The sequence below is a fragment of the Peromyscus eremicus genome, chromosome 23, assembly GCF_949786415.1.
Source record: "Peromyscus eremicus chromosome 23, PerEre_H2_v1, whole genome shotgun sequence".
Taxonomy (NCBI): domain Eukaryota; kingdom Metazoa; phylum Chordata; class Mammalia; order Rodentia; family Cricetidae; genus Peromyscus; species Peromyscus eremicus.
The window spans coordinates 3,607,321-3,634,992 of record NC_081438.1 but is presented as its reverse complement, the minus strand read 5'-3'; the positions used below and the strand labels follow the sequence as shown (position 1 = coordinate 3,634,992).

The 27,672-nt window shown below is 52.1% G+C and overlaps 1 protein-coding gene across 1 annotated transcript; it reads left to right on the top strand.

The window, feature by feature from the left end:
• Positions 1-112: 112 nt before the first annotated feature.
• Sart3 (spliceosome associated factor 3, U4/U6 recycling protein) lies at positions 113-27,296 on the top strand. Its single transcript, XM_059248761.1, has 19 exons — positions 113-1,449; positions 5,229-5,355; positions 6,467-6,571; positions 8,249-8,433; positions 9,274-9,325; positions 9,734-9,858; positions 12,406-12,561; positions 14,385-14,523; positions 15,083-15,190; positions 16,249-16,326; positions 16,444-16,502; positions 17,452-17,561; positions 19,804-19,916; positions 20,684-20,760; positions 22,057-22,225; positions 23,232-23,683; positions 24,083-24,235; positions 24,657-24,835; positions 26,419-27,296. The coding sequence occupies exons 1-19, from the start codon at positions 1,135-1,137 to the stop codon at positions 26,591-26,593; spliced, it is 2,877 nt and encodes a 958-aa protein (XP_059104744.1). The 5' UTR covers positions 113-1,134; the 3' UTR covers positions 26,594-27,296.
• The last annotated feature ends 376 nt before the right edge of the window (positions 27,297-27,672 follow it).

Here is a 27,672-nt window from a genome sequence, read left to right as displayed (position 1 = left end):
GCTCGTCTGACGTCACCGGGGCACCGCCCTCACCGGACCTTCTGGCCACGCCCCCCGGAAGGGGCGGGGACGGGCGCAGAGCGGGAAGGTCTGAAGCGGTGGGCGCGTTTGTTTGGGGTGCTGGGTCCGCTGGAGCGGTTTGCAGGCGCGCGGGGCCTGACTTGCCCGAGGGCGCTGAGACTCAGGTGTCCTTGGGATTCGAACTTGCCTAAGTCCCCGTGGAACTCCTTGTTCTGCCATGTGGTTCAGGAAGCGGGCTCTCTTCCCTAATTCAAGTACCGCCCTTGCATCCGTGGAGCCGACACACAGTGTACACTAGGTGTCACTACACAATCGCGGGGGTCCCGGGGAAAGCGACACGGACACGATTCCAGCCTCGTTAACCTTGCAAACGAGGGAGAAAGACTGTCGGCGGAGGAAAACACCCGTGCTTTTCTACCCCCAAGAAGGCGAAGTGTAAGAAGGAAACAAACACCACGCCTAGGTAGAAAACGTTCAGTTTTATTGCCAGTGCACGGCATTCCTGAACAATACTTACTGTAGCTTATTAATCCTATTGGCTGTGAGCCGATAAAGTCACAAACTCCACGCGATTAACAGCTACGAGGCACCAGACGTTACAAAGGGGGAGGGAGCTCTGTTCTTCGGGAGATAGAATTTCCTCATGAATGGTGCGTTCGATCGCCGAGGACCTGGGGTTTTGTCTGCACCCGAGGCCCGGTTGCTGGGAAACCAGCACGCACTAGAGCTGGCCGAGCGTTACAGAAGGCGTTTTTTAACCCAAGAACGACTTTGACCTTCTTAAGATGGCGTCTCGACCTTAACTACAGACATCACGCTCACACGACTTCCGCCATGGCCGCCACTTCCGGTTCAAAGACCCAGCGACTGTCCAAGGTTGTAACGGAACACACGTTATGCTAAAAGAGCCTTTTTTCCCAACAGTGGCTTCCAGAGAAATATAAAGATACTATCCGCGGTGGATATTTTACGGGTTTCCCGCGTCCCGAGGCCCTCCGTGCCGCTTCAGGTGGCGACTGAGCGGAGTTTTGATCAGGCGCACGCCACGGGCAGCCCGACACTCGCCGGGCTTCGGCGGGCGAGGGAAGACCCGTGAGTCGCAGGCTGCGCAAGATGGCGACTGCGGCCGCATCCTCTGCGTCCGAGCCGGAGGTTGAGCCCCAGGCCGTGCCTGAGGCGGAGGGCGAAGAGGATGACGCGAAGGGGGCCGGTGTGGAGAGGAAGGTGCTGTCCCGCGCTGTGGCCGTGGACGCGGCCAAGGCCAAGGGGCCAGGGTGGGACCTGCAGCAGGAAGGTGTGAGCGACAGTGACGGGGATGAGGAGGACGCCATGGCTTCCTCGGCCGAGAGCTCCCCCGGGGAGGACGAGTGGGAGTACGACGAGGAGGAGGAGAAGAACCAGCTGGAGATCGAGCGTCTGGAGGAGCAGGTGGGCCGCAGCGGGCAGCGGGCACTCCGTCCCCTGGGTCCCCGGGCCTGGCCCGCCCCCTTGGTGCTCCGCCGTATTGAGACCTCGGAGGTCGCCAGCGCGCCGGCACCCATCGTGGCTCCCTGCGTTCCGGGCTCTGCGCGGCCCGTGTTTTTGCTAATGTCTTCCAATTGAATTCTTCCCCCGGCTGGGACGGAAGCAGTAGTCGTCCGGTTTCACTGTGGGAAACTGAGGCTCGTGGAAGGGGCTCTTGGCGCAAGGCAACACTTCATTGAAAGTGTTTCTTGTTTTAAGCCGAGTCCAGGACGTTGACTCTTTGTATACTTGAAATTTGTGTTTGTATGCATGCACACACAGGGTTGTCTCTTACCCTGTGGGCTCCGGAGATTGAACTCTGGTCATCAGGGTTGGCTGCAAGCGCCTTTACGTGCTGAGCCGTCTCTCCAGCCAGGACGGCCACTCTTAACCAAACGGTGTTAACTGTCTGACAGTCGCAGGAAAACTTAATTTTCCTTTAGATGTTTCTTAGCACTGATGTTTGTTACCTAACACAAGTGTGTATGTCTGTGGTTTTCCAAGACAGGGTTTCTCTGTGTAGTCCTGGCTGTCCTGGAACTGGCTTTGTAAACTCAGAGATCCTCCTGCCTCTGGTTCCAAAGTGCTGGGATTAAAGGCGTGCACCACCATGCTTGACTGATTTTTTTTTTCTTTTAAAACGTTCTTTTTTGAGTTAGGATCTCTCTAAAATAGCCTTGGCTGTCCTGGAATCCAGAGAGATCCTTCTGCCTCTGCCTCCCGAGTGCTGGTGTTAAAATATGTGCGCCACCACAGTTCTGGAATCCAGGAACATAGCACACATGGCACATAAGCTTTATTGATGGCGACCTTAACACCTCAGGAATGTTGCAGACATCTGCCCTGCGGTCACGCAGTCTCTCATGAGATGGATGTCTTGGCACTCTGTAGTTTAGATTGTGCTGTGCCAGCATACTGCAGTGCTATTTCCAGACTTTCTGTGAAGTGTTAATTTAATTACTCTTTATCAAGTAAAAAAATCGGGAGTCAACTATTGAGGTAAGAACCTGAAAGATCAGAGAACCTGGAGCAGCTGCCAGCTGCTTCCTACCTCTTTAGTTCCTCAGTTCAAAAGGATCAAGATCCTCTCTCAGCCCGCCTAACCACTTACTGTCTCATCTGTCTACAGGCCTCCAAATAAAATATCACATAACATTTCTGATTTAAAATTTGTCACCTGGAGCCGGGCGGTGGTGGTGCACACCTTTAATCCCAGCACTCGGGAGGCAGAGGCAGGAGGATCTCTGTGAGTTCAAGGCCAGCCTGATCTACAGAGCGAGATCCAGGACAGGCACCAAAACGACACAGAGAAACCCTGTCTTGAAAAACAAAACAAAACAAAACAAAATTTGTCATCTGGAACATTTTCAAATGTGCAAGTCTTGGTGTGACATCTGTTTGTGTGCTCAAAGACCTCTAGAAGGGTTCACTTGGCAGATCTGTAGCCTAGTCTCCAGCCTGGGACACCATTCTGCTTCGTTTCTGTGAGATTGAGTACTTCAGAAACTTCATATGAAAGGGAAGTTGAGTGTGGTAGCACTCTTGCTAATCCTGCTCGCTGTTTCTCAGGATCTGTAGGTTAATCTTGGTTTACTGTGCAGTCTCAGCATGTGTACAGCTGTCACATTCTCTCCCCTTAGGTCATTAATTTCTTTTCTTGGCTGTTTGAGCCAAGGTTGGTTGACTAGAATTCACTTGTGGGCATCTTCATGTGATTTCAGGAGGTTCTGGATGCTTGTCTACTAGGGATCACTAGGGAGCAGGATCACAGGCTAGGCTATGTCTTTCTGGTGTTTTGCTAATTAAAATTTCCAGATCATGGTTGGGTGGTTTTATCAGATGCCTTTTCTGCATCACTGTTTTCCCCTTATCTGTTAAGAGGACTGGGTTTTTTTTTTGGCCTCAGAACCACCTTTCCACTCCAAGAATGTGCTCAGCACGGGGTGCATCGGTCCCTTCCCTTTGCTGGGCAGTAGGCAGGCTGTGGGTGTTCCACTCTGGCTTAGCCTTGTACCGCAAGGACACTGGCTGTTGGCAGTTTGGAGGGCTAGGAAGAAAGCTGCATGAGCACTCACATGCAGGGTGACAGTGTTCTCCTTCATCCTTTGGGAAAGGACCGAGTGCTGACTGGCATGGAGGCAGAGCTGAGTGCTGGGGGTTGCCTGTGTACAGCTAACGGAGGTGGGAGTGTCTAGACACGGCTAACAGACCTTAGATGGCCTCTGTCAGCCTTGCTGTGGAGTGACACTGGTTGCAGTGTGGGTGTCCTTGCTGGCTGAGGGTGTTGAACACTCGCTCAGTTGTCTTGTTTGCTGTCCATGTGGCCTCAGGAAAGTGTCTTGTCATTTTTTTCTTTTCTTTTCCTTTTGTGAGATGGGATCTCTTGTGTAGACACGACTGACCTAGAACTCACTGTGTAGATCAGGCTAGCTTCAAACTCAGGGATTTTCCTGGCTCTGCCTGAGTGCTGGGATTAAAGACATGCACTACCACATCTGAGCAACTCCTTTCTCCTTGAAACAGGATTTCTCAAAGCAGCCAGGGCTGGCGGTGAGCTCAGTCTTGCCAGTCTGCCCTTCAGGGCCGGGATTGCACCGGCCGACTTGTGGTGCTCGGTGTGTCGCGTCTTCCTTCCCCTGAGCTGACTTAGCTCCAGGCTGTGCTGTTGAGTGGAGCTGTGCCCCCTTCCCATTTCCACTCGTAATTACTGTCTTGGGGTCAGCTGTCTGCATTGTCTGTGTCTTCCTTACGTGGCTTACCGAGGAGCCCGTGCTCCTCTGTGTGCTTACCTGTCTGTTGCCGTCTTTTCGGTACTCCCCTTCGAGTGGGTGTGTAAGAGTTAAAACATTCCCAACTTTTAGCTGGAAAAGGTTCAGATGTAAAATGAGCCCTTATGCACCTAGACAGCAGGCAGCAGGCAGAGGGCCAGGACCGCACCAAGGGCGGCTCGTTGTGGGTCTCCAGGCACAGCAAGGTCTGCACTCCAGATAGGAGGCTGGTGGCCAGGGCTAACCAGATGCACCACCAGCCCTTCTCAAAACCTGAGACTGGAGAGATGGTTCAGTGGTGAGAGCACCTGGCAGAGGACCTGAGCTTGGTTCCCAGCATACATAGTTCAAGAAAATATTAAAAATAGAAAATGATGAACATGGCAGTGTCAGTTAAGAGTCAGCCCAGGCTTGGGCAGTGGTGGCATAAGTCTTTAATCCCAGCACTTGGGAGGCAGAGGCAGGTGGATCTCTGTGAGTTCGAGGCCAGCCTGGTTTGTAGGTTTGGGATATGTGCCAGAGTTGATGGCTACAGTCATATTATTATGGATCTCACACCAACCTCTTGCTATCCTTACTTGTTCAGTAAAATGAAAGGATTCCTAAGGCAGAGCTGCCATTTAGAAATCCCTGTGAGTTCTGTGGGCTGGAGACTAGCAGTGTCCCCGCTTTATAGATGGAGAGCTGAGGCTGAGGAGGACACTGGTGACTTCCTAGGGATGGCGCTCTTTGTCTCATTAGAGAGGGCCCCGGGGATGGGTGGGGGGGGAGCTGCTTCCTGTTAGGATGGAGCACCTCTCACCCCGTCTTCTGTGTGGTGGGGGCAGGGGCTGCTTTGCTTTGCTTACTCAGTGGCCTCCCAGGTAGACACCAGTGCTGTTTGGGGCAGATGTGTCTGTTGTTGCTGGAGGTGACAGATGCTGACTGTCCTCTTAGCTGTCCATCAATGGCTTTGACTACAACTGCCACGTGGAGCTGATCAGGCTGCTGCGGCTGGAAGGAGAGCTCAACAAAGTGAGGATGGCCCGCCAGAAGATGAGCGAGCTCTTCCCCTTGACTGAAGGTAACGCTGCCACTCCGGGAGGGCGCGGGAGTTGAGGTGAAGGAGATACAGGGAAGCTGGCTGCTTCTCACTTCTTCATTGTCTTAGACTGTTCTGCAGAACGTGGTCTGATCATACAGATTCACGCGTGGAATACTGGTTCCTTACCCCAATACTATGAGAAACATTTTCTTTAACGTAATTTAACTTTCCTGTGGTCTCTTTCCCATTCCACAAGTGTATACTTAGCCTGTGCTCATAGTGCCATGGAATTGTAAATTTAGGTAAACATTTATAGTTTTAAATCTCTTTAAAAAATATGTATATGGGTGCTTTTGCCTGCATGCATGTATGTGTGGACCTGGTGCACACAGAAGCCAGAAGAGGGCGCCAGATTCCCTGGAACTGGAGTTATAAACAGCTGTAAGCCACTGTGGGTGCTGGGAATCAAACCTGGGTCCTGTGGAAGAGCATCCAGTGCTCTTAACCACGGAGCCATCTTTGCAGCCTCTAAACTTAATAGTTTAAATGCAAACGTTTCCTTTTGGTACAGTAATTGTACATTTTGTTTACTCCCACACATTTGCATCTGAGAAACATGCTTGTAGTGAGCAACTTTGTGGCTGAGTCTTGGTTCATATTTGCACCTGACCTTTCAGCTCAGAAACCATGGCCTTGGGGTAGTCTCTGTCCCATCTCACAAAGCATAGCTCAGGTGAAGCTGCCGAGAGAGGCCGCAGTGTGCATTTCTAATGAAGCTTCTCAGTAGCTGACGAAGCAGGTTGTGGAAACAGTGGAGACCCAGTTTCCCATGGTTAGCCTAGGGTAGCAGCGGCTCTTCCTGGTACATAACCGTAGGATCCACTCCTGTGGATCACATGTGTGTCTCATGCCAGCTGACTCTAAATTGTCACATGTCATCACTCAGTGTCTTACAAGATGGACATAAAGTTTGAATGGGGATACGTGCAAGTGCTTTGCAAAGTGGGGAATGCCTGGCGTGTGACGGCTTCAGTGGCCTCTGTGTCTGGAAGCTCACAGTCCATGTGCCCTGCTCGGGCTTTAAGATCTGGATCTCTGGGAACCTGTGGGAGCAGGTGAAGGGTGTGCTGAGGTGTGCTGTCATCTCTAGAGCTCTGGCTGGAGTGGCTGCATGATGAGATCAGCATGGCCATGGACGGCCTGGACCGAGAGCATGTGTACAAGCTCTTCGAGAGAGCCGTGAAGGACTACATCTGTGAGTGCCCGGGCCCTGGGGGCTGGTTGGGCAAATCTCTCCTGCCTTGTGCTGCATTTGAAATGCTGCCAGGAAGTTAGAGCTCCATTCTCTGTATTATGTCTTAGTGTTCAGTAGAGGTTATTTGGGCTTGAGACACGTGGAGAACTATGGGCAGGAAAAGAGTGAAGCCTCACTCAGCATCTCTCCGGCAGGCACTTCAAGTTTAGCTCGGATCTCTTGACTGACACAGACTCTCACTCTGTTGCCCAGGCTAGCCTTCAGTTTGTGACCCTCCTGCTTCTACCTCCTAAGGCATGGGTGTCTGTCCCTCTGTGTCCTTTTTGTTGTCCTTGCTTTGAGACAAGCTCTCATCATACGGCTCAGGCTGGCCCTGCTTCAGCTTCCCAGTGTGCTGACAGGAGCCTGTCACCACACCCATCACATGGCATCGTGAGTTCCAACCCAACATGGTGTACAGGAGCCTGTCACCACACCCATCACATGTCTTCGTGAGTTCCAACACAACATGGTGCACAGGTGTGCACATCCTTACACCACATCCTTACACCACATCCTTGTCATTGTGAGTTGCAAGCCAGCCTGGGCTACACAGTGAGTTCAAGGGCAGCTTGAGTTATAGAGTAAGACCCCACCTCAAAAACCAAAATAATTCTGAACTATCGGCTTTACACAGCCTCTTACCAGTTTTAGACAACATATTTTTAAGAAGAACATTAAAATTACTGTAAGAAAGCTGAATGGGGGTGTTCTCCTGTAAACCCAGCACTCAGGAGGTGGAGGCAGGTGGATGAAGGGTAGCCTAGGGTACGTAGTGAGATGGAGGTTCTCCTGGGACACACGAGACATTGTCTCAAAACAAAACCCAAACCCATGAGGACAGTTTTTGGGTCCCAGCTCCGAGACGACAAGGAAAGAATGGCTGTGCTAACAGGCTGTGGCTGTGTGCTCTCATCCTTTGGTCTTCCTGCCTCTGCCTCTCACATACCGGGATCACAGCTGTCCCCACCAAGACCATTAAGGCGGGCTCATGGATTGTCACAGATGTGCCACTCTGTGAAGGAGATATTGGTATCAGACTCCACGTGTGTGAGGGAGGGAGGGAGGTCTCACAGCGAGTTCAAGGGCAGGTAAGGCAGTAGGGGAAGACCTTGCTTCAAGAATTCAAATCAAACAAAAAGTGGATTTCTGAGGCGGGGTTGATGCTTTTGGTTTTATTCTTTCCTTTTGGCCTGAAGACTTGCAAGACTACGGTCAGCAAGAAAAGCTCTAGGATCTGAAATTTTTTATTTCAGATTTGTAACTACAGTCATTGAAATACATTAGTGGGTTTCTTCACACACACACACACACACACACACACACACACACACACACACACCTATACACCCATCTGTCTGTCTTTTTGCGTGGTTCCATGCTCCCCCTTTGTGTTTTAACTTATTACATGTTGTCCCTGGTGTGCTGTCTGTCTGTGCACTCAGATCTCTGTGCTGTGTTTAGTAGAGTACAGAGATAGCTTTTCTAGCATGCAGCCTCGTGGGAAACTGGGGTGCTTGTTGGCAGTGTTCTTCTTTGCACAAATGAGCACGTTTTGGTGGGGCATGTGTTTTGTTAGCACTAGGGTGACGCTGGGCATATTATGACCGGAACTTACAGATTGCTTCTCCTTTTTAGGTCCGAACATTTGGCTAGAGTATGGCCAGTACTCAGTTGGTGGCATTGGTCAGAAAGGTGGCCTTGAGAAGGTTCGCTCTGTGTTCGAAAGGGCCCTGTCATCTGTTGGCTTACACATGACGAAAGGCCTGGCTATCTGGGAAGCTTACCGAGAGTTTGAAAGTGCCATTGTGGAAGCTGCTCGGGTGAGTGCCCAGGTCTCTGACCTAAGTTTGTAGGTAGTATTATTTTGAAATGACGTCCAAGAGTCTAACAGTTAACCCACAGTGACAGGAAGCGTGGAGTGAAGCCCGAGCCTGGGCTCTGTTGTTCCCTCTGGTCTCCACCCTGTTCCCAGACTATCTGTGGACACAGGCCCAGGCTGGCCCCGGACACAGCACCTGCTGCCTCAGGCTCCCCACCATGCCTGGCTTTCTAAACTCTCTGGCATGTTGTCTCTGCTGTGGCTTTACCACACTGTGCTTCCCCTGCAGTCACGGAGCCTGCCACCCTGTCTAGAGCCTTTCCCAGCCTTCCCTTCATGACAGCAGCAGGTCCCCAAGGCTGTGACCATTAAGTGTTTTGCTTTGTGATACTTAGGCTCTGTACCTTGTAGTCATTTGGACTTTTTTTTAAAGATTTGTATTCAAAATTTTTTGTTGCATTTTTCTTGTGTGTATGTGTGGTATATGTGTGCCACAGCTGCACGTGGAGATCAGAGGACAACTTGTGGGAGTTGGTGTTCTCCTACCTTGTTGACGTAGGGCTTGAACTCGGGTTGTCAGGCTTGGTGGCAAGCACCCTTACCTGCTGAGCCATCTTACTGGCCCCCGGGTTCCTTGTATTCCCTTTTCCCTTTTTGCCATGAGCCCCTAGAGGCAACAATATGGACGATACCTCCTGTCTAAGACATCATAGGCTCTTAGTTTGAAATGTCTTTCTGAAGTAGAAGGAGCCAACCCTTGTCCTTTACCACCGATTTGCTTCTCTAGCCCATAGCTGCCTTCCTTTCCCCTTCTGACTGGGAACAAACCTTTGATTCACAGCTGGAGAAAGTCCACAGCCTCTTCCGGCGACAGCTGGCGATCCCACTGTACGGTAAGGGAAGCAGACTTGTCAGTAGCCAGTCCTCTGCTTGGTTAGTGCCGTTGTCCATGTCCTTCCCCGGGGTCCTGCCTGCCCCGGCAGGAGTGGCGCTCTCCTTCTGCCTGGAGAAGTCTGTTAGGAGTTGTTAGTGTTAAGACTTAGGGGGGGCAGAGGCAGGGGAGAGAGCTCAGCTGCCGTGTCTTCCTGCTTTGAAGACACAGGTGGAAAAGGTCGCTGTTGGCCCAGAGTCCCGCTGCTGGTCTGTCTCTGCATGTCAGTGGGCTCCACAGAGCTGGGAAGCTGAACAGTGAGAGCTGTCGTGGACAGATGTGGGAGGGCTGGGTGGCGTCAGTCTCCTGGCTTCTTTTGTGTTGATAAAACTCAGTGGCACAACCCATGGGCTGATCCATCTTCCAATAGATATGGAGGCCACCTTTGCAGAGTATGAAGAGTGGTCAGAAGAGCCCATCCCGGAGTCCGTCCTTCAGAACTATCAGAAAGCACTGGAGCAGCTGGAGAAGTACAAGCCCTTTGAGGAGGCGCTGGTGAGTGCTCTGCTCCCGGGGACCTTCCCGCAAGCTCCCCTCATCCGTGCTTGCACGTTCTACAGTCTAAGTATGTCTTACTGTGTGCTGTATAGAATGTAGAAATGTCCTAACAAAGTGAACGTCCCTGTACCCACCACCCAGGTTCAGAAATAGAGCCTTGCAGTGCCCTAGGAGTCTCCCATGTGCCCTCTCCGATTGCTTCTTCCTCCCTCTCCCGTGAGGTAATCAATCGCTGATGACTTTTTATGATAATCCCTCCCTTTGACAGGTGTAGCCCTGTGAGAGTCCTGTAGTGTACTGCTTGATCCTGTTCGTTGAACTTGGCGTGGTGGCTTAGGCGTGTTTCTTTCCCGCGTGTGTGGGTTTAGCTTATGTCATAAACGGTTCAGCTGTGGCTGCCCTGTGGGGCTGTATGTGCAGCAGTTTGCCCACAGTGGTGCAGCACAGTGGTGCAGTGTTGTCTGTGTACGTGGAGGAGTTTCTCTAGCATGTGTCAGAGGTCACAGTGTCATTGCTACAGATGTCCCTGGGTGCCTGCATTGCTAATGACAGAGCGTTTGCTCATGTGCCTTGGCCGTTGGGGTTTTTCACTTTTAGAAGTTGTGACGTTCTTTGTTTTTTCTTAGTGCTTCTGGGGAGACCTGGCTTTTGATCTTCCTCATGGCATCTTTTTGCTTTTGAACTGCTGTCTTTGTGGCGCTGAGTTCGTCTTGAAGTCTGGAGGGTTTCCCTCCAGTGGAAGCGGGCAGTATGATCAGAGTCTGTGGAGAGCCACTTGTGGTCCTGATGAGGACAAGTGTGTCCCTTGCTGCATTACAGAGACTGCAGGTTTGCCGTGACTCTCTGCCCGCTGCCCTGCTTGTGCTGTCTTGGTAGTGACAGTGAGCACTCTTCACTGAGCCCGCTTTCCAAGGGGTCTTGGCTTTCTTCAGCTGTTGGCGTGTCCATCAGACCCACACTCGCCTGTCAGTTCTGTTGAACGTTGATTGCTGTTGCCTGGATCTGCGGGTCACTTGAGGGAGGTTCCCAGCTCCTGGCATGTGAACCTGCAGGTCTCCTGAGAGGCTGTGATCGCCCTGGGAGGCCGCTGTCTTGGAACTTTAGACAGACAGTGCTTTGGGTGTCCTTGTCGGTTGGTTCTTTTAAAGACTTTCATTTTCTAGTTGTACTTCCTGATGTGCATCATCTGTCGGGTTTACTCACACAGGAGATCTGGTCTTGGGCTGTTTTGTGTTAACAGTGTTAGTATGGTGACCTTTACCATACACCTCCTTGTGCTCTCATTTCGTGGCTTGTTTTGCTCTTTGGTTTGACCCTCTAGACATCATTGTTTGCGCTGTCTCAGACAGTCTCTGCATGCTCTTTGCTTTGCTGCTCGGTCCTTTGGAATCTTAGCTCTGTATCTGGACCCTTGCGGCTTGAAGCTGAGTGTGTGCTGTCTCTGCACCCGGGATTCACTGGCGGCAGGTTTTCTCCGTTTTGACTCTGACAGGCCCTGTCTCTGCTTTCCTTCTCAACAGCTGCTTTCTCAGGCCATATCGTCGCACTGATGTGCTGTTCTTGGCAACAGAACACATCTCTCTCTTGTCTTCTGTTGTCACAGGCAGTTCAGCTGTCTGTCACCGATGTGCTTCTTGGAAGGAATTCGTTACCGTCTGTGATTTTAATCTCCCATGGTTTGATTGGCTGTCCTGCGATCTCATTACCTTAGGTGGGGCTGGCTGCCTTGTCTGTCTGTCTTGAGCTGCCTTAGGCATCTCGGTTCTGTTTTCAGCATCTTTGTGAGCACAGTGAGGAAGAGGCCACACTGAGCGTTGGGCTGCCCTGGTTTTGAACCAAGCTCTGGCACTTAGTAGCTCTGACTCGGGGGTGTTGAGCTTCCCTGTGCTTCGCTTTCCCTGAATGTAAGATGCTTTCTGAGACCTGCCTCCTACAAACGTTTGGGGAATCAGATTGCTGCAGCCAGCAGAGGCTTGACCCCGAGTAGGCTTTCTGCTTCATCAGGGTCCGTCCTCGCGCCAGGCCGGCTACTGGAGCAGATCTTGTCAGGTATGCAGAGCCATGTCCTCCTCTTTCCTCTTCATCTGTAAACAGTGTGTGGGCACTTGTGTGCACAAGCCGTCTGTTCCACTGTGGCCATCAGCAAAGGGTGGCAGAAGAGAAGATGGGGAGAAAGAGGGTTGAGAGGCCGTGTTGTGTGTCAGGTTGGTAGCACTCAGCCTGCACTTGTGTTCTCCTGACACGTGTTTTGAGTGTGAGGCTTTCACTGCACCCGCCGGAAGGATGTGAGCAGTGGTCATAGGCAGGGGTGCTGTTCTGTCATCTGTGGTCAGGAGTGGTTGTAGAAAAGGGTTTGGATCCTGGTGGCGGGGGCCGGGTGTGTGGAGGATCCCAGTGCTCATAGGTCACAGCTCTGTCCTGTTGTGGGCAGTTAGGAGCTCTCATCTTGGGTTAGCTGCTCTTGCCAACGCTGAACTATTTGAAGATGCTTTCTGAGAGTGTCAAGCATCTAGATTTAACAAGTGTGATTTTCCTGTGTTCCAGTTGCAAGCAGAGGCCCCAAGGCTGGCAGAATACCAAGCGTACATTGATTTTGAGATGAAAATTGGGGATCCTGCTCGCATTCAGTTGATCTTTGAGCGTGCCCTGGTGGAGAACTGCCTGGTCCCAGACTTATGGATCCGCTACAGTCGGTACCTAGTAAGATATGTGCTCCAGTTCTGTGTGTGTCAAGGTAGAGCCGTCTTAGGAGGGGGTGCTAGGAGCAGCATGGTGCCCCCTCTGCTTTTTCCCTTTCTGTCCCCCTTGACCCCCTCTCCCTTGCTTTTGATGCTGTTTTAAACTTACACCAGCTCTAGAGAGAACCTGTCTGTGGTCTTCTTACTGAGGACTGCAACAGTAGCGTTTCATGCTGCCTTTTCATCATGGAAGAATGTTAGACGTGAAAGAGATGGTTAAAGTGAAGTCTCCCGTACACACCCCGTACACACCCCGTACACACACCGCTCGCCTTCAGCAGCGGTCAGAGGCCTGCATGGCCACTGTCTCGCCTCTGCTGTTCTTTACGGCTGCCTCAGCATGTACAGGAAGTGTCTTCCCGAGAGAAGGGGTTGGCGGGAGTCCACACATCAGGATTGTGTCTGTGGGCCATTTTGGACTACCAGCTAGCTCCCTGCCATGCCTATCTTGCATGCTCCTGGTGATTTCTTCCTTGAAGAAGCCAGGCCACAGCAGTCTTTTATTGGTTTTTGTTTTCATTTTATTTTATTTATTTATTTATTTTTTTTTTGAGACAGGTCTCAGTATGTAACCCAAACTGGCCTCAAATGTGTGACTCTCCTGCCTCAGCCTTGTAGTCGTCCCCCCCCCCCCCCTTTGGGGGCCTGCCACCCAGCTCCCAAATAAATACACAGACTTATTCTTGCTTATGAATGCCTGGCCTTAGCTTGACTTGTTTCTAGCCAGCTTTTCCAACTTAAGTTATCCCATTCATCTTTAACCATGTTTTGCCTTTCTCTGTTCTATATATTTTTCTTTCCTTTTTTTTTTTTTTTTTTTTTTTGGTTTTTCGAGACAGGGTTTCTCTGTGTAGCTTTGTGCCTTTCCTGGAACTCACTCTGTAGACCAGGCTGGCCTCGAACTCACAGAAATCCACCTGCCTCTGCCTCCTGAGTGCTGGGATTAAAGGCGTGCGCCACCACCACACGGCCCTTTCTTTCCTTCTTACTCCGTGGCTGGCTGGGTGGCTGGGTGGCTGGCCCCTGGCCTCCTCCTCTCCTTCTCCTTTTCTCGATCCTCCCTCTTGTCTTCAAGCCTAGTTTTCTCCTGCTTAATCCTCTCTGCCTGACAGCCCCGCCTATCCTTTCTCCCGCCTTGCTATTGGCCATTCAGCTCTTTATTAGACCATCAGGTGTTTTAGACAGGCCTGACAGTAACACAGCTTCACAGAGTTAAACAAATGCATCATGAAAGAACACAATGCATCTTTGGATCATTAAACAAATATCCACAGCATAAATGAATGTAACCCGTCTTTAACTATATTCCACAGCACAGCCTCCTGAGTGCTGAGCTGACAGGGCACTCCTTGTGCATTCCTTGCTTCACCAGAGACCCTTTAAAGGAGTCTCTTCAACAGGTGGCTGTGCTGGGGTGTCTCACTGATGTCATTAGTCACTTTTCTCATCCATGACCAAATATCTGACAGAAGCAGCTTAGGGGAAACGGCTGAGGGGCGCAGCCCTTGATGGTGTGGGGGTGCTGATGTGCATGTGGCGTCTGCTGGGTGCGTGGTTTCAGTCAGGGACTGGAGAGGGCACAGGGTGGGCGTTGGGTTGAGTTGGGCTGTAACCCTCAGGGTTCTCACCTCGCCCCCTGACCCACTTGCCCAGCTAGGGCCTGCCTCCCCAAAGTGTCACAACCACCCCAAGTAGTGCCAGCGGCTGGTCCCGAGTGGTGGAAGGTGTGGGGAGTTTACACTCAGCCTGCACTTCTGTCCTCTCACTCTGGGCTCTCTGTCACAGGATCGGCAGCTGAAAGTAAAGGATTTGGTTTTATCTGTACACAGCCGTGCTGTGCGGAACTGCCCCTGGACAGTCGCCCTGTGGAGTCGGTACCTCCTGGCCATGGAGAGACATGGAGTGGACCATCAAATGATTTCCGGTGTGATGTCTGTCTGGAGAATGTCTCAGTTCTTTTTTTGGAATGTCCTTCCTGTGCAGCTCATGTGGAGCCTAGGCTTGCTGGGATGAATGGCATGAACCGCCATGCCTGGCAGCTCTAGCCTTTTGTCCCAGTGAGGAACAGCTGTGACAGTCTTGAGCCAGCGCCCCAGGGCCTGCCTTGTACTGACAGACGCTGTTTGGCTTCTTAGCACGTTAGCCTCTAACACTCAGTGGGTTTCTTAGAAGTCACGATCTGTCTTTTCCGACTGGGACTCTGTAACTCTCTCTGGAAGAGTCCCTTCTAGAGCATAGCGCTGGAGGGGCGTCCCCGGCCAACAGCCTCTATACTTTTCTAGAGCACAGCGCTGGAGGGGTGTCCCCCGCAAACACTGTGTCTGTACTTCCTTCCTTGGTGTGTGGTGCTGTGGATGGACATCTACAGCCTGTGCATTTATAAGTACATAATTTATAAGTGCATAAGGCACACATTTGTGAGTTTTGATGGCTTTATTTCTTTGTGGATTGTCTAGTGAACGTTGTGTTTTTCTCCATTGCAGCGACCTTCGAGACTGCTCTGAGCGCTGGCTTCATCCAGGCCACTGACTATGTGGAGATTTGGCAGGTGTACCTAGACTACCTGAGGAGGAGGGTTGACTTCAGACAAGGTAGAGTGTGGGCCTCCTCAGAACTGGACTTGGTCATCGTGTCCCCCCACCTCCCTCCGTGTGCGTGTGTGTGTGTGTGTGTGTGTGTGTGTGTGTGTGTGCGCGTGCGCGTGTGCGTGTCAGAGATGAGCCTTGGGTTCTGCTCCTCAGGAGCCATCCACTGATTTTTGAGATGGTCTCCCGTGAGTTGCCCCTGAGCTTCAGCCTGCTGGTTGGTGGTGAGCACCGGGACCCACCTGTCCCACCTCGGCAGCAGTGGGACGCGTCACCTCACCTGCTTTGTACTTGGTGCTGGGGATCGGGTCCTCATGCTGGCACAGCAAGGACCTTACAATGGTGCCGGTCCCTCAGCAGAACCTTATCAGTTTCCAGCTTCGTCAGTCAGACCGGAGTGAAGAGGATGACAGTCCGTGCTCACGCGGTTCCCAGCAGCCGTCACGGCCTCGTTTTCTGTGTCTGACCTTTCCAAGCCCGTCTCCGTTTCTCTTCTGTGGCTGTGATACGTGCTCTGACGAAAGCAGCCCCGGGTGGAGGCCCAGGCCAGGACGAGGGGAGTCAGGGCTGAGGAGCTTAGAGCAGCCGTCACAGGACAGAGAGAGCAGACGCTGCGTGTGCCCTGTCCATCACACAGCCCAGGACCCACAGTGGGCGGGCCTTCCCAGTTCAGTTAATGTGACCGAGATCATCCATCACAGGCACTCCCGGGGGCCCATCTCCCTGCTGAGTCTAGGTTCTGTGGAGTTGACACGCACCACCACAAACCCCACATCTTTTCCCAATAAGGCTGCCGTGTTCTTTTACATCTTTGTCCACAGATCCCTGCGCCACACCAGAGGTCAGCTAGAGAAGCCTGTGGTGGACTTAAACTATGCTGGATCTTACACTGTGTCCCTGCCGGGCAGTGGCTGTGTTTCTCACAGCCACCACGCCTTCCCAGTGTTTATTGTTGTGAGAGGAAGTGTGACGGAGGTTCCTGTGTCCATACTGGGTCTCTGGTTGTGAGATTTCAAAATGGTGGCTGTGGTGCCTTCATGGAGTTCCTCTACCTTTTCCAACAGACTCTAGCAAGGAGCTGGAGGAGCTGCGGTCCACGTTCACACGTGCTCTGGAGTATCTGCAGCAGGAGGTTGAGGAGCGTAAGTGGCCAGCTGCGGTCTGCCCAGTTGCCTTACCTGTTCTTGCTTGTTGCACCTCGTCCCAGCCAGGGGCTCTTGCTTTACATCCGTCCTAATTGTTCCTTTCCGTTCTGGAAGGTTTCAGCGAGAGCGGAGATCCAAGTTGCGTGATCATGCAGAGCTGGGCTCGGGTAGAGGTGAGCATCTTCACAGACCTGTCTGTCATGCCCTCCTTTGAAGGCTGTGGTTAAGTGCTCTGTTTGCCATTCATGAAAACCGGCCAGAGTCTGAGGGTGTGGTCTCGGTGCTGAAGGATTTGTGTTTACCTGGCCTGCTGGGCCTGATTGGCTTTCTTGCTGTAGACATTCCCAGCCAGTAGCTGCTTAGCAACAGTGCCTGGATTGCTAGCTGTCGACTCATTCACCTCCTCAGCCCTTCCCTCACTGATGCTTGAGGGAGTACTGAGTGCCTGCTGTTCGCCAGCACTCTGCAGGTGCTGTGAATGAGCCGGTCTCTGCATCCTTAGGTTTTAACCTCGTCCAGAAGATGGACAGTTTGAGCAGTAGAGGGCGCAGTTGGATACTATTCCTGAGCCCGGGACCCTGAGCTGAGTGAGGAACCTCCTCTTCATCAGCTGATAGACTATTACAGCTCCAGTCCTGTTCCATGATGGGAGTTGGGTCAATGAAACTAACCTTGTTGGGTAATTCTGTGAGATTCTTGATGAATTTTGAAGGATGAGAAACAGGCTCCCCGCTTAGGTGATGTAACTAGTTCAAATCACGTGACTTTGGGGTGTCTGCTCGGGCATTTGCTGCTGGGTCGGTGTCTTCCTCTGTAATGCTCTCCAGGCAGACATTTGCAGTCAGGTTCATGTAAAAAGTGAACGGCGCCCCGTCTCAGTTTGCAAAGCTGTCAGCGGGACCTTTGTCTTTCCTTGGGCACCAGGCCGCTCTGCTGCAGGCTCTAGCCGAGCTGCAGCTCTCTGCAGACCTTTAGACTCCCTGCTGCAGAGAGGCAGCCGGCTCTAGGCCTGCTAGTGCTGGACCCTGCAGGGACTCATGTGACCCAGGCATGCCTGTGTGGATGCTGCTGTGAGGGGAAGGGTCTGGGCTTGTCGCAGCTGACCTTGCTAACGTATTTTAGGCTCGTCTGTGCAACAATATGCAGAAAGCTCGAGAACTCTGGGACAGCATCATGACCAGAGGAAATGCCAAGTACGCCAACATGTGGCTGGAGTATTACAACCTGGAAAGGTGAGTGGCCCAGGGTGGGTGACTTCTCTACCCATTCTTGGCTGAGCTGACTTGAGCCTGCTCCTGGGGTGGGCACCTTCCTGCTTCTTCCTTTAGCAGGGCTTGTGCCTGGCATTTTTTGAGAACCAGTGTTTTGTGGGTGTCTGTGGGGGGAGGTGAGGGGTGAGGTGGGCTCCCTAGCCATGAAGTTCTTGTAAGCTTTTTGTGTTTCTGTTTTGAGTTTTGAACATGCATGATTGGACTTTTTTTGGGGGGGGGGTGCTTATTTTTATTACAGTTTGTATAGGAAGTTCAAAGCACTAAAAGACACAAGCAAAGCATCAGATTAACGAGGAGCCACTGACTAGACTTAGTGGTTTGGGGGTTCCTTGATGGTGTGTTTGTAGTGTGTCCAAGCTGTGACCACTCTAGATTATTGAATTTAGTAAACTACATCCAGTGGGAAGACAAAGAACATGATCTTCCTTTTTTCTTTCCTTCCCAAGATTGAGACTGTGCGTAGCCCAGGCTGGCCTTGAGTTCATGGTGATTCACATACTCTGCCTCCTCAAGTGTGTGCCAAGATGGCAGGCGTGAGCTACACCACGGCTGTCTTAACCACTGTTTGATTCAGTGCATATTGAAAATCCCCACCATTTCTAATACTGTTTTCCTTTTTAAAATAGTTTTTCTATTTAGAAAATGTGTGCCCAAATTACAGTAGTTAAAACACATATAGCGGTGTGTGGTAGAGCGCGCGGTCCCCATTGCCCTGCCACCACAGAAGCTTGTCAGGCTTTTCCAGTGACTCACACTTCAACAGTGTTTATGTGGGTTATGCCGATTTTACTGTACCTGGAAATCAAAATTATGTAAAAGATGACAAATCCGTGCATTTAACATAAATACACTTAAAAAAATAGAAATTTCTATACTTTCCAAACTTCAGATACTTTGATGACACAGTCTGGCATTAAAAACAACAACAACACAACAACTTTATTTTTCTTTGACAGGGTCTTACTATGTAGACCAGGCTAGCCTCAAACCCATGGAGATCTACCTGCTTCTCTCCCCCCAGCTTCTGGGATTAAAGGCATACAACATCACAATTGGCTTAAAACCTTTTATTTTCTGTGAGTGGGTGTTTGCCTGAATGTTCATCTGTGCATCACAGTTGTGCCGGGGGCCATAGAGGCCAGAGGGGGCATCAGATCCCCTGCAGCTGGAGTTACAGGTGGCTGTGAGCTGGGGCTCTAGCCTGGGTCCTCTGGAAGAGCAGCTGGTACTCTTAACCACTGGGCTGTGTCTCTAACCCTGAGCCTGATGTCTTGTCAATGTAGTGTAGTAAGGGACAAACATCTGGGTCCTCATGTCTGTCTCTGCTCCCCTCTGTGGTGCTGGAGTTTTTATTGCAGGGTAAAAAGAAACTGGCCTTGCAGAGATGGGTTGCTGTTCTTCCACTACAGCCAATCCCAACAGGGCCAGATGGAATGTGGTACCTGGAGCCATGTCAGCGAGCTTCTCTGGTTTACAGTATCTGTCTGTCTGTCTGCCTCTTGGCTGATAGACCTTCATCCTGATGCTGTAATTCTGTGATGTCCAACTTTTTCCAATAAGTACCATCCTTCAGTGGCACAGAGCTGTTGAGTGTGCACAGAGCTCCTGTGTACTTGCTGTGTTGTTGCACAGCATTAGAGGCATGTACTTGCTTTGCGCTGAGTCTCCATTGCTTTTCTACCATCCATGCAAACGCCAGCACTTGGCAAAGCCTCAGAACCTTTGGAGACTCCATGTAAAGTGTTCTGACTCTGCAGACCTGAGGTCTTGGGTGTGTGGATCATAGTCAAAGAACCACTGCTCTGAAGGTTTTGAGTATGCTAGTACATACATACATACATACATATAAACATGCCAGTGTGAATAGCATCTCTTAACATGTTAGTGGGTGTGCAGAGCCCTCTGGTGGACTGCAGAGACTTCTTCAGTAGCTAGGTCTAGGTGCATTCAGTTGATGCATGGTTCCCTCCCATTGCACAGAAGGCCTGGCTAGAGACTCTTGTCTGAGGTGCATTTCCAAGGGAAGCATGTGTAGAAAAGGGTCTCCCCTTGCACCTGCAGAGGCGTGTGGAGGGGAGCAAATGCCCTGGTGCTTCTGAAAGCCGCCGTCTCCTCTGTAGTCGGGGCTCTTCCGCCTCCGCAGGCACCCCGTCCACGTTCTCTGCCGTGGGCCCTAATGGCAGCTGTTTGTCCTCTGCTCTAGGGCGCACGGCGACACGCAGCACTGTCGGAAGGCTCTGCACCGAGCTGTCCAGTGCACCAGTGACTACCCTGAGCATGTCTGCGAAGTGTTGCTCACCATGGAGAGGACAGAAGGTGGGAGCCTGCCTCTGCTTCTGGCTTGGAGTGTGGCCCTTTGGCCAGTCATCTCCAGGGGAAGCATCTGGTCTGTAAGGACAGATTGGCTGCTTGCCTGTGGGAGTGAGCCCTCTGCAGCAGCCCTCAGTCTGCAGTCACACCTCTGGCTGACCTCATGAGTTAGTACCAGAGCTGTCCTCCCCACACAACCAAACGGGACCCCTCACAGATGCCCCTTGGATGGGAAGATCCCGCATGAGAACTGCTGTTCTGGTGGTGTCTGCCCACAAAGGCACTCAGAAAGCGGGACTCAGCTCAGCATGTTCTTTGGTCCCCTGTGGAATTTTAGGTTCTTGGTGTTGGCCCTAAGCCATAGCGGTAGCACTTGGGGAAATAGTGTCGATTTCTCCATGGGCACCTGTCTGGATTAGGGTGTGAGCCCAAGACCTGCAGATTAGACCCAGAACAGAGACGCTGGCACACTGGAGTAGCTCCCTCAGCTCTTGAGTTTCATTTGCACTCTGCTTTGGACTGTTTTTATACTCTTTACCACTGAGAGCCTGTAAAGTCGGCTTTTTGTTTTAAAGTCTCTTTAGAAGGAGGAGGACACAGCAACCCAGAAGGGTTGTTGGAATTACAGACTGGAGTCTGACGGCATGCACTGTCTTAAAGAGGAGCAGCTGCAGCTCTTGTGACGGGGGCTGTCTGCTCTGGAGCGCCGGGGTCGGGGAGCGCTGCCCCCAGCCCAGAGGTGACGCTCAAGCTCTGCTCTTCTTTCTGTCCAGGGACCTTAGAAGATTGGGATGTGGCCGTTCAGAAAACCGAAACTCGCTTGGCCCGCGTGAATGAGCAGAGGATGAAGGTGACAGTGATCTTCCCGAGGGTTTGGGACTGTACTGCCCACCCCCGTGGTTTGCTGCGGGTGTTTTGTCGGTGTGAATGTCTGTGCACCTTGTGTGGGCAGTGTCCACAGTGGCCAGAGAGTGTCAGATCCCCTGGTACTGGAGTGTCTGTTGTGAGCAGCCATGTGGGTGCTGGGAATTGAACCTGGGTCCTCTGGAAGAGCAACTAGTGCTCTTAACCATAGAGCCCTCTCTCCTGCCCCTTCATAGGATACTAACTAAAACTATTTGGGTCGGTATTTACACTTAGCCCTTGCTGTCTTATAGATTCACTTAGAACTTCCAGTTTAACAACAAGAACTGACCGCACTAGATCAAACACAAGAGCCCAGAGGGGCTCCTGGGTCTCACTCGTGGGAGCTGTTGGCACTTGATGGCTACTGGGGAGAGGAGGGAGCCTCAGTTTCCCTCTAGGGTGCAGCCTGGGACAGATTGCCACACTCCCTCCACTGGATGGCTTCTGAAGAGAGACCAGTTGTACCAGTTAGACTCAGTGGTTTAACAGAAAGAAAGAGTGAATGAAGTTGAGGCAGATGTGGTGGCCAGGATCCGAGAGGAATGGGGGGGGGGATTTTGATCAAAACGTGTTGTATATATGGATGAAATTCTTGAAGAATGTTGTTTTTTTTTTTTTTTTTAAGGAGCCACAATAGGCCTATGAGTGGAACATGAGCATCTGGCTTGCTTATAGCCTGGGAAGGATTTTCTAAGTTGAGGGTGGGAAGACCTGCCCTGAATGTGGGTGGCATCATTTCATGGACTGGGCTCTGAAATGAAACGAAGAGAGCAAGCTAAGCATGGCCCGCGGGCATTCTTTCTCTCATCTATCTGTGGATGGTGCTGGCTGCTTCCAGGCATTCTTTCTCTCATCTATCTGTGGATGGTGCTGGCTGCTTCCAGTTCCTGCCCCAGCCTCTCCACAGTAGACTTGTAAACAGCCTGCAGCTGTGAGCGCAGATAAACCGTTCTCCGCTAGGTGGCTTTTGTCGGGCATTCTGTCCCAGCAGCAGACATGAACCTAGGGCAAGGCCTTGGCTTTAGGAATGGGTTTCTGTTGCTTGGTGTGTAATGATTGCGGATATTGAGAGTATATGAGTTCCGAGTCTCCTCTTCCCATGTTCATAAGCTCCTGCGCTGCATGAAGAGATCCCCCTGCCCTCCCCCCACCCCGCCCCCCCATCTCCTTCAAGGTCCTGTCTCCTCAGGAGCCAGCCAGCCTAACACGACACCCGGGAATGTCCTGCCCTCTTTCCTAGGCTGCAGAGAAGGAAGCCGCTCTTGTGCAGCAGGAGGAAGAAAGGGCTGAACAGCGGAAGAAGGTGAGGGCCGAGAAGAAAGCCCTGAAAAAGAAGAAAAAGACCCGCGGTGCAGACAAACGCAAGGCGGACGAGGAGGATGAGAGAGAATGGGGCGAGGAGGAGGAAGGTAACGTCAACTTAGCCGAAGCCCGCACGCGCGGTCCATAGGACTTAGCCCAGGCCCGCACACGCGGTCCATAGGACTTAGCCCAGGCCCGCACACGCGGTCCATAGGACTTAGCCCAGGCCCGCACACTCGGTCCATAGGACTTAGCCCAGGCCCGCACACTCGGTCCATAGGACTTAGCCCAGGCCCGCACACGCGGTCCATAGGACTTAGCCGAGGCCCGCACACGCGGTCCATAGGACTTAGCCCAGGCCGCACACGCGGTCCATAGGACTTAGCTGAGGCCGCACACGCGGTCCATAGGACTTAGCCCAGGCCCGCACACGCGGTCCATAGGACTTAGCCCAGGCCCGCACACGCGGTCCATAGGACTTAGCCCAGGCCGCACACGCGGTCCATAGGACTTAGCTGAGGCCGCACATGCAGTCCATAGAACATGTCCAGGAGTGGCCTTGATGTCCTCAGAGAGGCACACACTGGTGTCACAGCTGTGCTGCCCTGGCACAGTCAGGATTCATACCATCGAGTCTGCAGCTCTGCTCACCATCCCCATGTCTCTCAGTCGTGAGTCTGTGGTAAAGCTCCAGTTGAAAATCAGTGCTCTGTGTAGCTGTTCCGTGTCATTTCTTGAGGCAGTGGTAGAGGCTGTCCAGGTCCAGCTCACGTCTGCTGCTGGGATGCAGAAGGCTCTGTCAGTATTGAAAGAGTTTTAGAGACATCCTTTGTACCAACATTGAGAGTGCATGTGTGGGTGGTCTGCCACCTGCAGGCTTCCGTACTGCTTCCAGGGTCTGTTCTTCCGGGTCACTTGGGAATTGTAAGAGGGGGATTTATGTTCTTGCTTTCACAGACAGCTAGTGCCTTTGCTGGTGTGTAAATTGGGCCCACACATTGGGGGCCTGGTGGCTGTCCCTGCGTTGCGTTGCGGTTCGTTTGTGTTGGGACGTGCTGGTGCAGAAGGAATGCGTAACGCGTTAACTGCCTCTGTTCTCCTGAATGCCTGCAGAACAGCCTTGCAAGCGCAGACGCCTGGAGAATAGTGTGGCCTCTGCCGTGACTGCAGCCACGCAGGAAGACACGGAAGTGGCTGGGAGATGTGTGACCATAGACGTTGCTCCTCCTTCCAAGCAGAAGGAGAAGGCAGCCTCCCTCAAGCTGGACATGCCCAAGGTGGCTCATGACAGCAGTAAAGACAGCGTCACGGTCTTTGTTAGCAACCTGCCCTATAGCATGGACGAGCCAGAGGTGAAGCTCAGGCCACTCTTTGAGGCCTGCGGGGAGGTGGTCCAGATCAGGCCGGTCTTCAGCAACCGTGGGGACTTCAGGGGCTACTGCTACGTGGAGTTTAAAGAGGAGAAGTCAGCCCGTCAGGCCCTGGAGCTGGACCGGAAGAATGTGGAAGGAAGGCCGATGTTTGTCTCCCCTTGTGTGGATAAGAGCAAAAACCCCGATTTTAAGGTATGTTTTAGGAAAAAGGATGCCTTTAAGGTGGGCTGCCAGATGGGCAGTGCTTAGCGCCTGGAGCCCACACAGGATCATGTGCTGGCAGCCGCGAGGCTTGTTGAGGAGCCGTCTGCCAGGCTTGGCCACTCTGAGCCTCCTTGATTTGGTGGTGGATAGAGTTAGCGTGTGGAAAGATGGCTGCTTTCCTTCGGGTGCTCAGGAGCATGGCAAGAGCAGCTCCACCTGTGCTCAGTGCATGGCTGTTACTCTGGCCGTTTTACAGAGGTGATGTGTGTGCCCAGTGGTTTTGTTACTCAAGTCTCTGGCTGGCTGGGACACACGCCTATGAGTTCCTTGGCACGTACGCTGGCGTGTGCCTTCCTGAACCGTGCATGGACTTTGCCTCTCTTGCAGGTGTTCAGATATAGCACCACCCTGGAGAAACACAAACTCTTTATCTCGGGCCTGCCCTTCTCCTGCACCAAAGAGGAACTCGAGGACATTTGTAAGGCTCATGGCACCGTGAAGGACCTCAGGCTGGTTACCAACAGGGCTGGCAAGCCGAAGGTCAGTGGGTGCGGGCAGACTTTGGGTCTGTTGCTGAGGAGTGGCCAGCCTGGGCTTCCCTGTCCTCCTCCTCCTCTCTGTGCCCTGTTGGATCCTTTGTGTGACACATTTGGGGTCATCTTTCAAGCCCCGACTCCACCCACTTGGAGAGTTGGAGTGTGGTGGAAAGAAGAGGCCAAAGGATACTGACCGTCTGGGGTTTGTGTCTCTCCACCTCGCTGGGCTTACACTGTTTCTGTCTTTGGGGCAAGCGCAGAGGCTTTTCGAGCTTCCAGTCAGTGACAGCCACAGGGCACATGTTTGGACTGGGGGTAAATCGGCAGCCAGGAGGTGGCATTAGGGAGGTCCCTGCCGATGGGTGCTGCTCTCCTGAAGAAGTCAGGTCCTTGGCATCTGACCGAGCTGTGAATTTGTCTTTCAGGGTCTGGCCTATGTGGAATATGAGAACGAGTCACAGGCGTCACAGGCAGTCATGAAGATGGATGGCATGACCATCAAAGAGAATGTCATTAAGGTGGCAATCAGTAATCCCCCTCAGCGGAAGGTTCCAGAGAAGCCAGAAGTGAGGACCCCTATGGTACCCCGGCAGATGTATGGAGCGTAAGTGTCTCCTGCTGTTTTGTGCAGGTCTGTCCTGGCTAGTGCTGGGGGGAGGGGTGAGTCATGTCTGGAGGCCAGTGAGTTAGGTCGGAAACGCCAGGACCTGCTGCTGAGTGATCTCTGGTGTCACCGGCCAAGATGTGCATACAGGTAGGTCTCTAAAGGGAAGCGGCCCTGGTGGCATGGTGTGGTGTTTGCCAGTTCACACCTTTTCTTGGGGCACTGGGATGGAACCCAGGGCCTCATGAGTGCAGAGCAAGTATTAGGTTCCTAGTGCTGCCATGAAGATCGTGGGGGAAGAAAGGCTTATATGGCTAACCACTTAGAGTTAGTCCATTACCAGGAAGCTTACTGGCTTTCACGCCAGGCCTTGCTCAGCTTGCTTTCTTAAGGAAGTGTTTTTGTTATTTACATTCATTTTTTGTGTTATGCATATCTCATCTACTCATATTTCTGTGCACTACATGTGTGTAGTGTCCACAGAGGCCAAAAGGGGATTAGATCCTCTGGAACTGGAGTTACAGATGGATGTTAGCTGCCTTATGGGTGCTGGGAATTGAACCTGGGTCATCTCCAAGATGTGCTCTTAACGCCTGAGTCTCTAGCCCCTCATCCTGCCTGCCTTCTTTCATTTTTAATATTGATGTATTCATTTTTACGCATATGGGTGTTTTACCTGCATGAATGTCTGCCCTCCATGTGTGTGCAGTACCTGTAGAGGCCAGAAGAGGGCATTAGAACTGGAATTGAGTGGTTGTGAGCCACTGTGTGGGTGCTGGGACTCAAACCCCAGTCCTGGAAGAACAGCCTGTGCTCTTACCTGCTGAGTCATCTCTCTAGCCCTAGCCTGCTTTCTGACATAACCCAGGACACCTACCTGCCTGGGGATGGCACCACCCCAGGGAACTGGGCTCTCCCACATTAATTTAAAAAAAAAAAAAAGCTCCACTGACATGCACACAGGCCAGTCTGATGGAGGCATTTTCTCAATCAATGTTCCCTCTTCCCAGATGATTCTATCAAGTTAACGAAAACGTAGCCAGCTACAGTCTTAGCTTTTGAGAAAATTTTGAGGCAGGGCCTTCGCCTCCTCAGAGCTGGGAGCACAGGCATCCAGCTAAGGTGAGCGCTGGCAGCGCACGTGCGTGGTGCCTTTGTCACTAGAACTGGAACCGCGTGCCTGCCAGTCTGCGGCGGTGGAGCTGCCACCCCGCAGAGGCTGTGCTGTTGTGCTCACTTGGTAGAAGGAGCCCACAAGGCCAGGCTCTTTGAGGCTGAGAGATGGCAGCCTCCTTTGTCACCTCTGTGACTTGGCAGAGGGATGGATGTGCATGGTCAGGGCCGTGAGAAGGCGGCTTGTTCAAGTGTCCTTGCTTCTGGCTGGAATCCAGGCGGAGGGTGTCTCGTGGTTCCCATGCTTTCTTTTCCTGGTGTGAGGGTGGAGCTCAGCCGCAGGCATGCTGGCCAGTCGTGCTTCTTCCCATTTCCATCTTCTGACGTGGCTGATACTCCCAGCTGTGTGGCAGTCCAGCTGGGGCTATGGAGTCTGCTAACCAAAGGGTCACGGTGTTTGCTCTTTCTAGGCGCGGGAAGGGAAGGACCCAGCTTTCTCTTCTTCCTCGGGCTCTGCAGCGCCACAGTGCTGCTCCTCAGGCCGAGAACGGCCCTGCTCTGGGGCCGGCTGCCACCACTTCCATGACCACCGAGGCTCCTAAGATGTCCAATGCTGATTTTGCGAAGTTGCTTCTGAGGAAGTGAAGAGGACTCTGAGAGATGGGAAATGCCTTACTTCTTCATGCTGGCCAGACAGGTCACTGTGGGCCCTGGAGACAGGAGGGCTGGGCACTCACCTGTCTCCCACAGATTCTCCTCTGATGGAGACGAGAAGGAAAAGCCTACATTGAGCATGGCGGCGAGGAGTATTCCCTCACATTGAGGGCGGAGGCCAGCTGCTTTACAGGCTGTCCCAAGGTACTTCAGTGTCTAACAAGGAGGGACTCAGCTTTTGAGACCCACTTGTCCTGATACTTTGACCACCTCTGGCCCTTTTTCTACGAACCCCCTACTCCCCCAAGCCCCGCACAGCACGAGTGCCCATCACTCTTTAAACCTAAAAAGATACAATGGAAGATGCTTGTCACTCATGAGAATGGCCTGGCTAGTACAGTGCGGGTGAGGCCATCGCAGAGAACAGGTGATGATGGGCTTTTGTCCAAAGAGGCTGCCAGTGTTTATTATGTATTTGTAATTGACACATCAACTGTCCTATGTTCCCAAAGCGGAATGTCTGCGGTATTTGTTTATTTAGGAATGTGTGTGCCACTGCTGTGGACCATTTTCTTTGCCTGGTGACTGGAGACCTGTGTCCTCTGTCCAGACACTTGTGTCTAAATGCTGTGTCGAGCGCAAAGTCGTCCCCCACTTAGCTTTGTTTATTAAAGTGAAGTTCTCTCTTACCAAAGCCTTGCACAGTGCTGCTGGGTTTGTGTTCACTTACAGCGGGTGTGTTTCACATGGATGCACCTGCGTTCCTAAGGAGTGTGTTAACAGCTTGTGTAAGTCCAATCCTGTGTCGGTGTGATTAAACTATTCAGCAGTGACGCAGACTTGGTTGTAGCAGCCTGACACTGCTGGGAAGAGTTTTACTTCTTACCTGGAGTCCTGCAGCTCCCGCTTGGAAAGCCTCTCGGCAGGGGCAGGGAGAGCCGTGGGGGACAACTCACTGTAGAAGGACTTTGGAGGAAAACACTAGGGAGCCTGCGTGTGCTGGACATTGCTCCTGCGTGAGTTTATGCATCAGTCAGCCATGTGCCCAGCCTAAGTTTTTTTTTTTTTAA

What these genes read in the sequence shown, in the direction of transcription:
- Sart3 (XM_059248761.1), top strand. Translation starts at nt 1,135, where the DNA reads ATGGCGACTGCGGCCGCATCCTCTGCGTCCGAGCCGGAGGTTGAGCCC. An exon ending in AGAGCTGGGCTCGGGTAGAG is followed by an intron (nt 16,503 to 17,451) that starts GTGAGCATCTTC and finishes AACGTATTTTAG; the next exon opens with GCTCGTCTGTGCAACAATAT. An exon ending in CACCATGGAGAGGACAGAAG is followed by an intron (nt 19,917 to 20,683) that starts GTGGGAGCCTGC and finishes CTTTCTGTCCAG; the next exon opens with GGACCTTAGAAGATTGGGAT.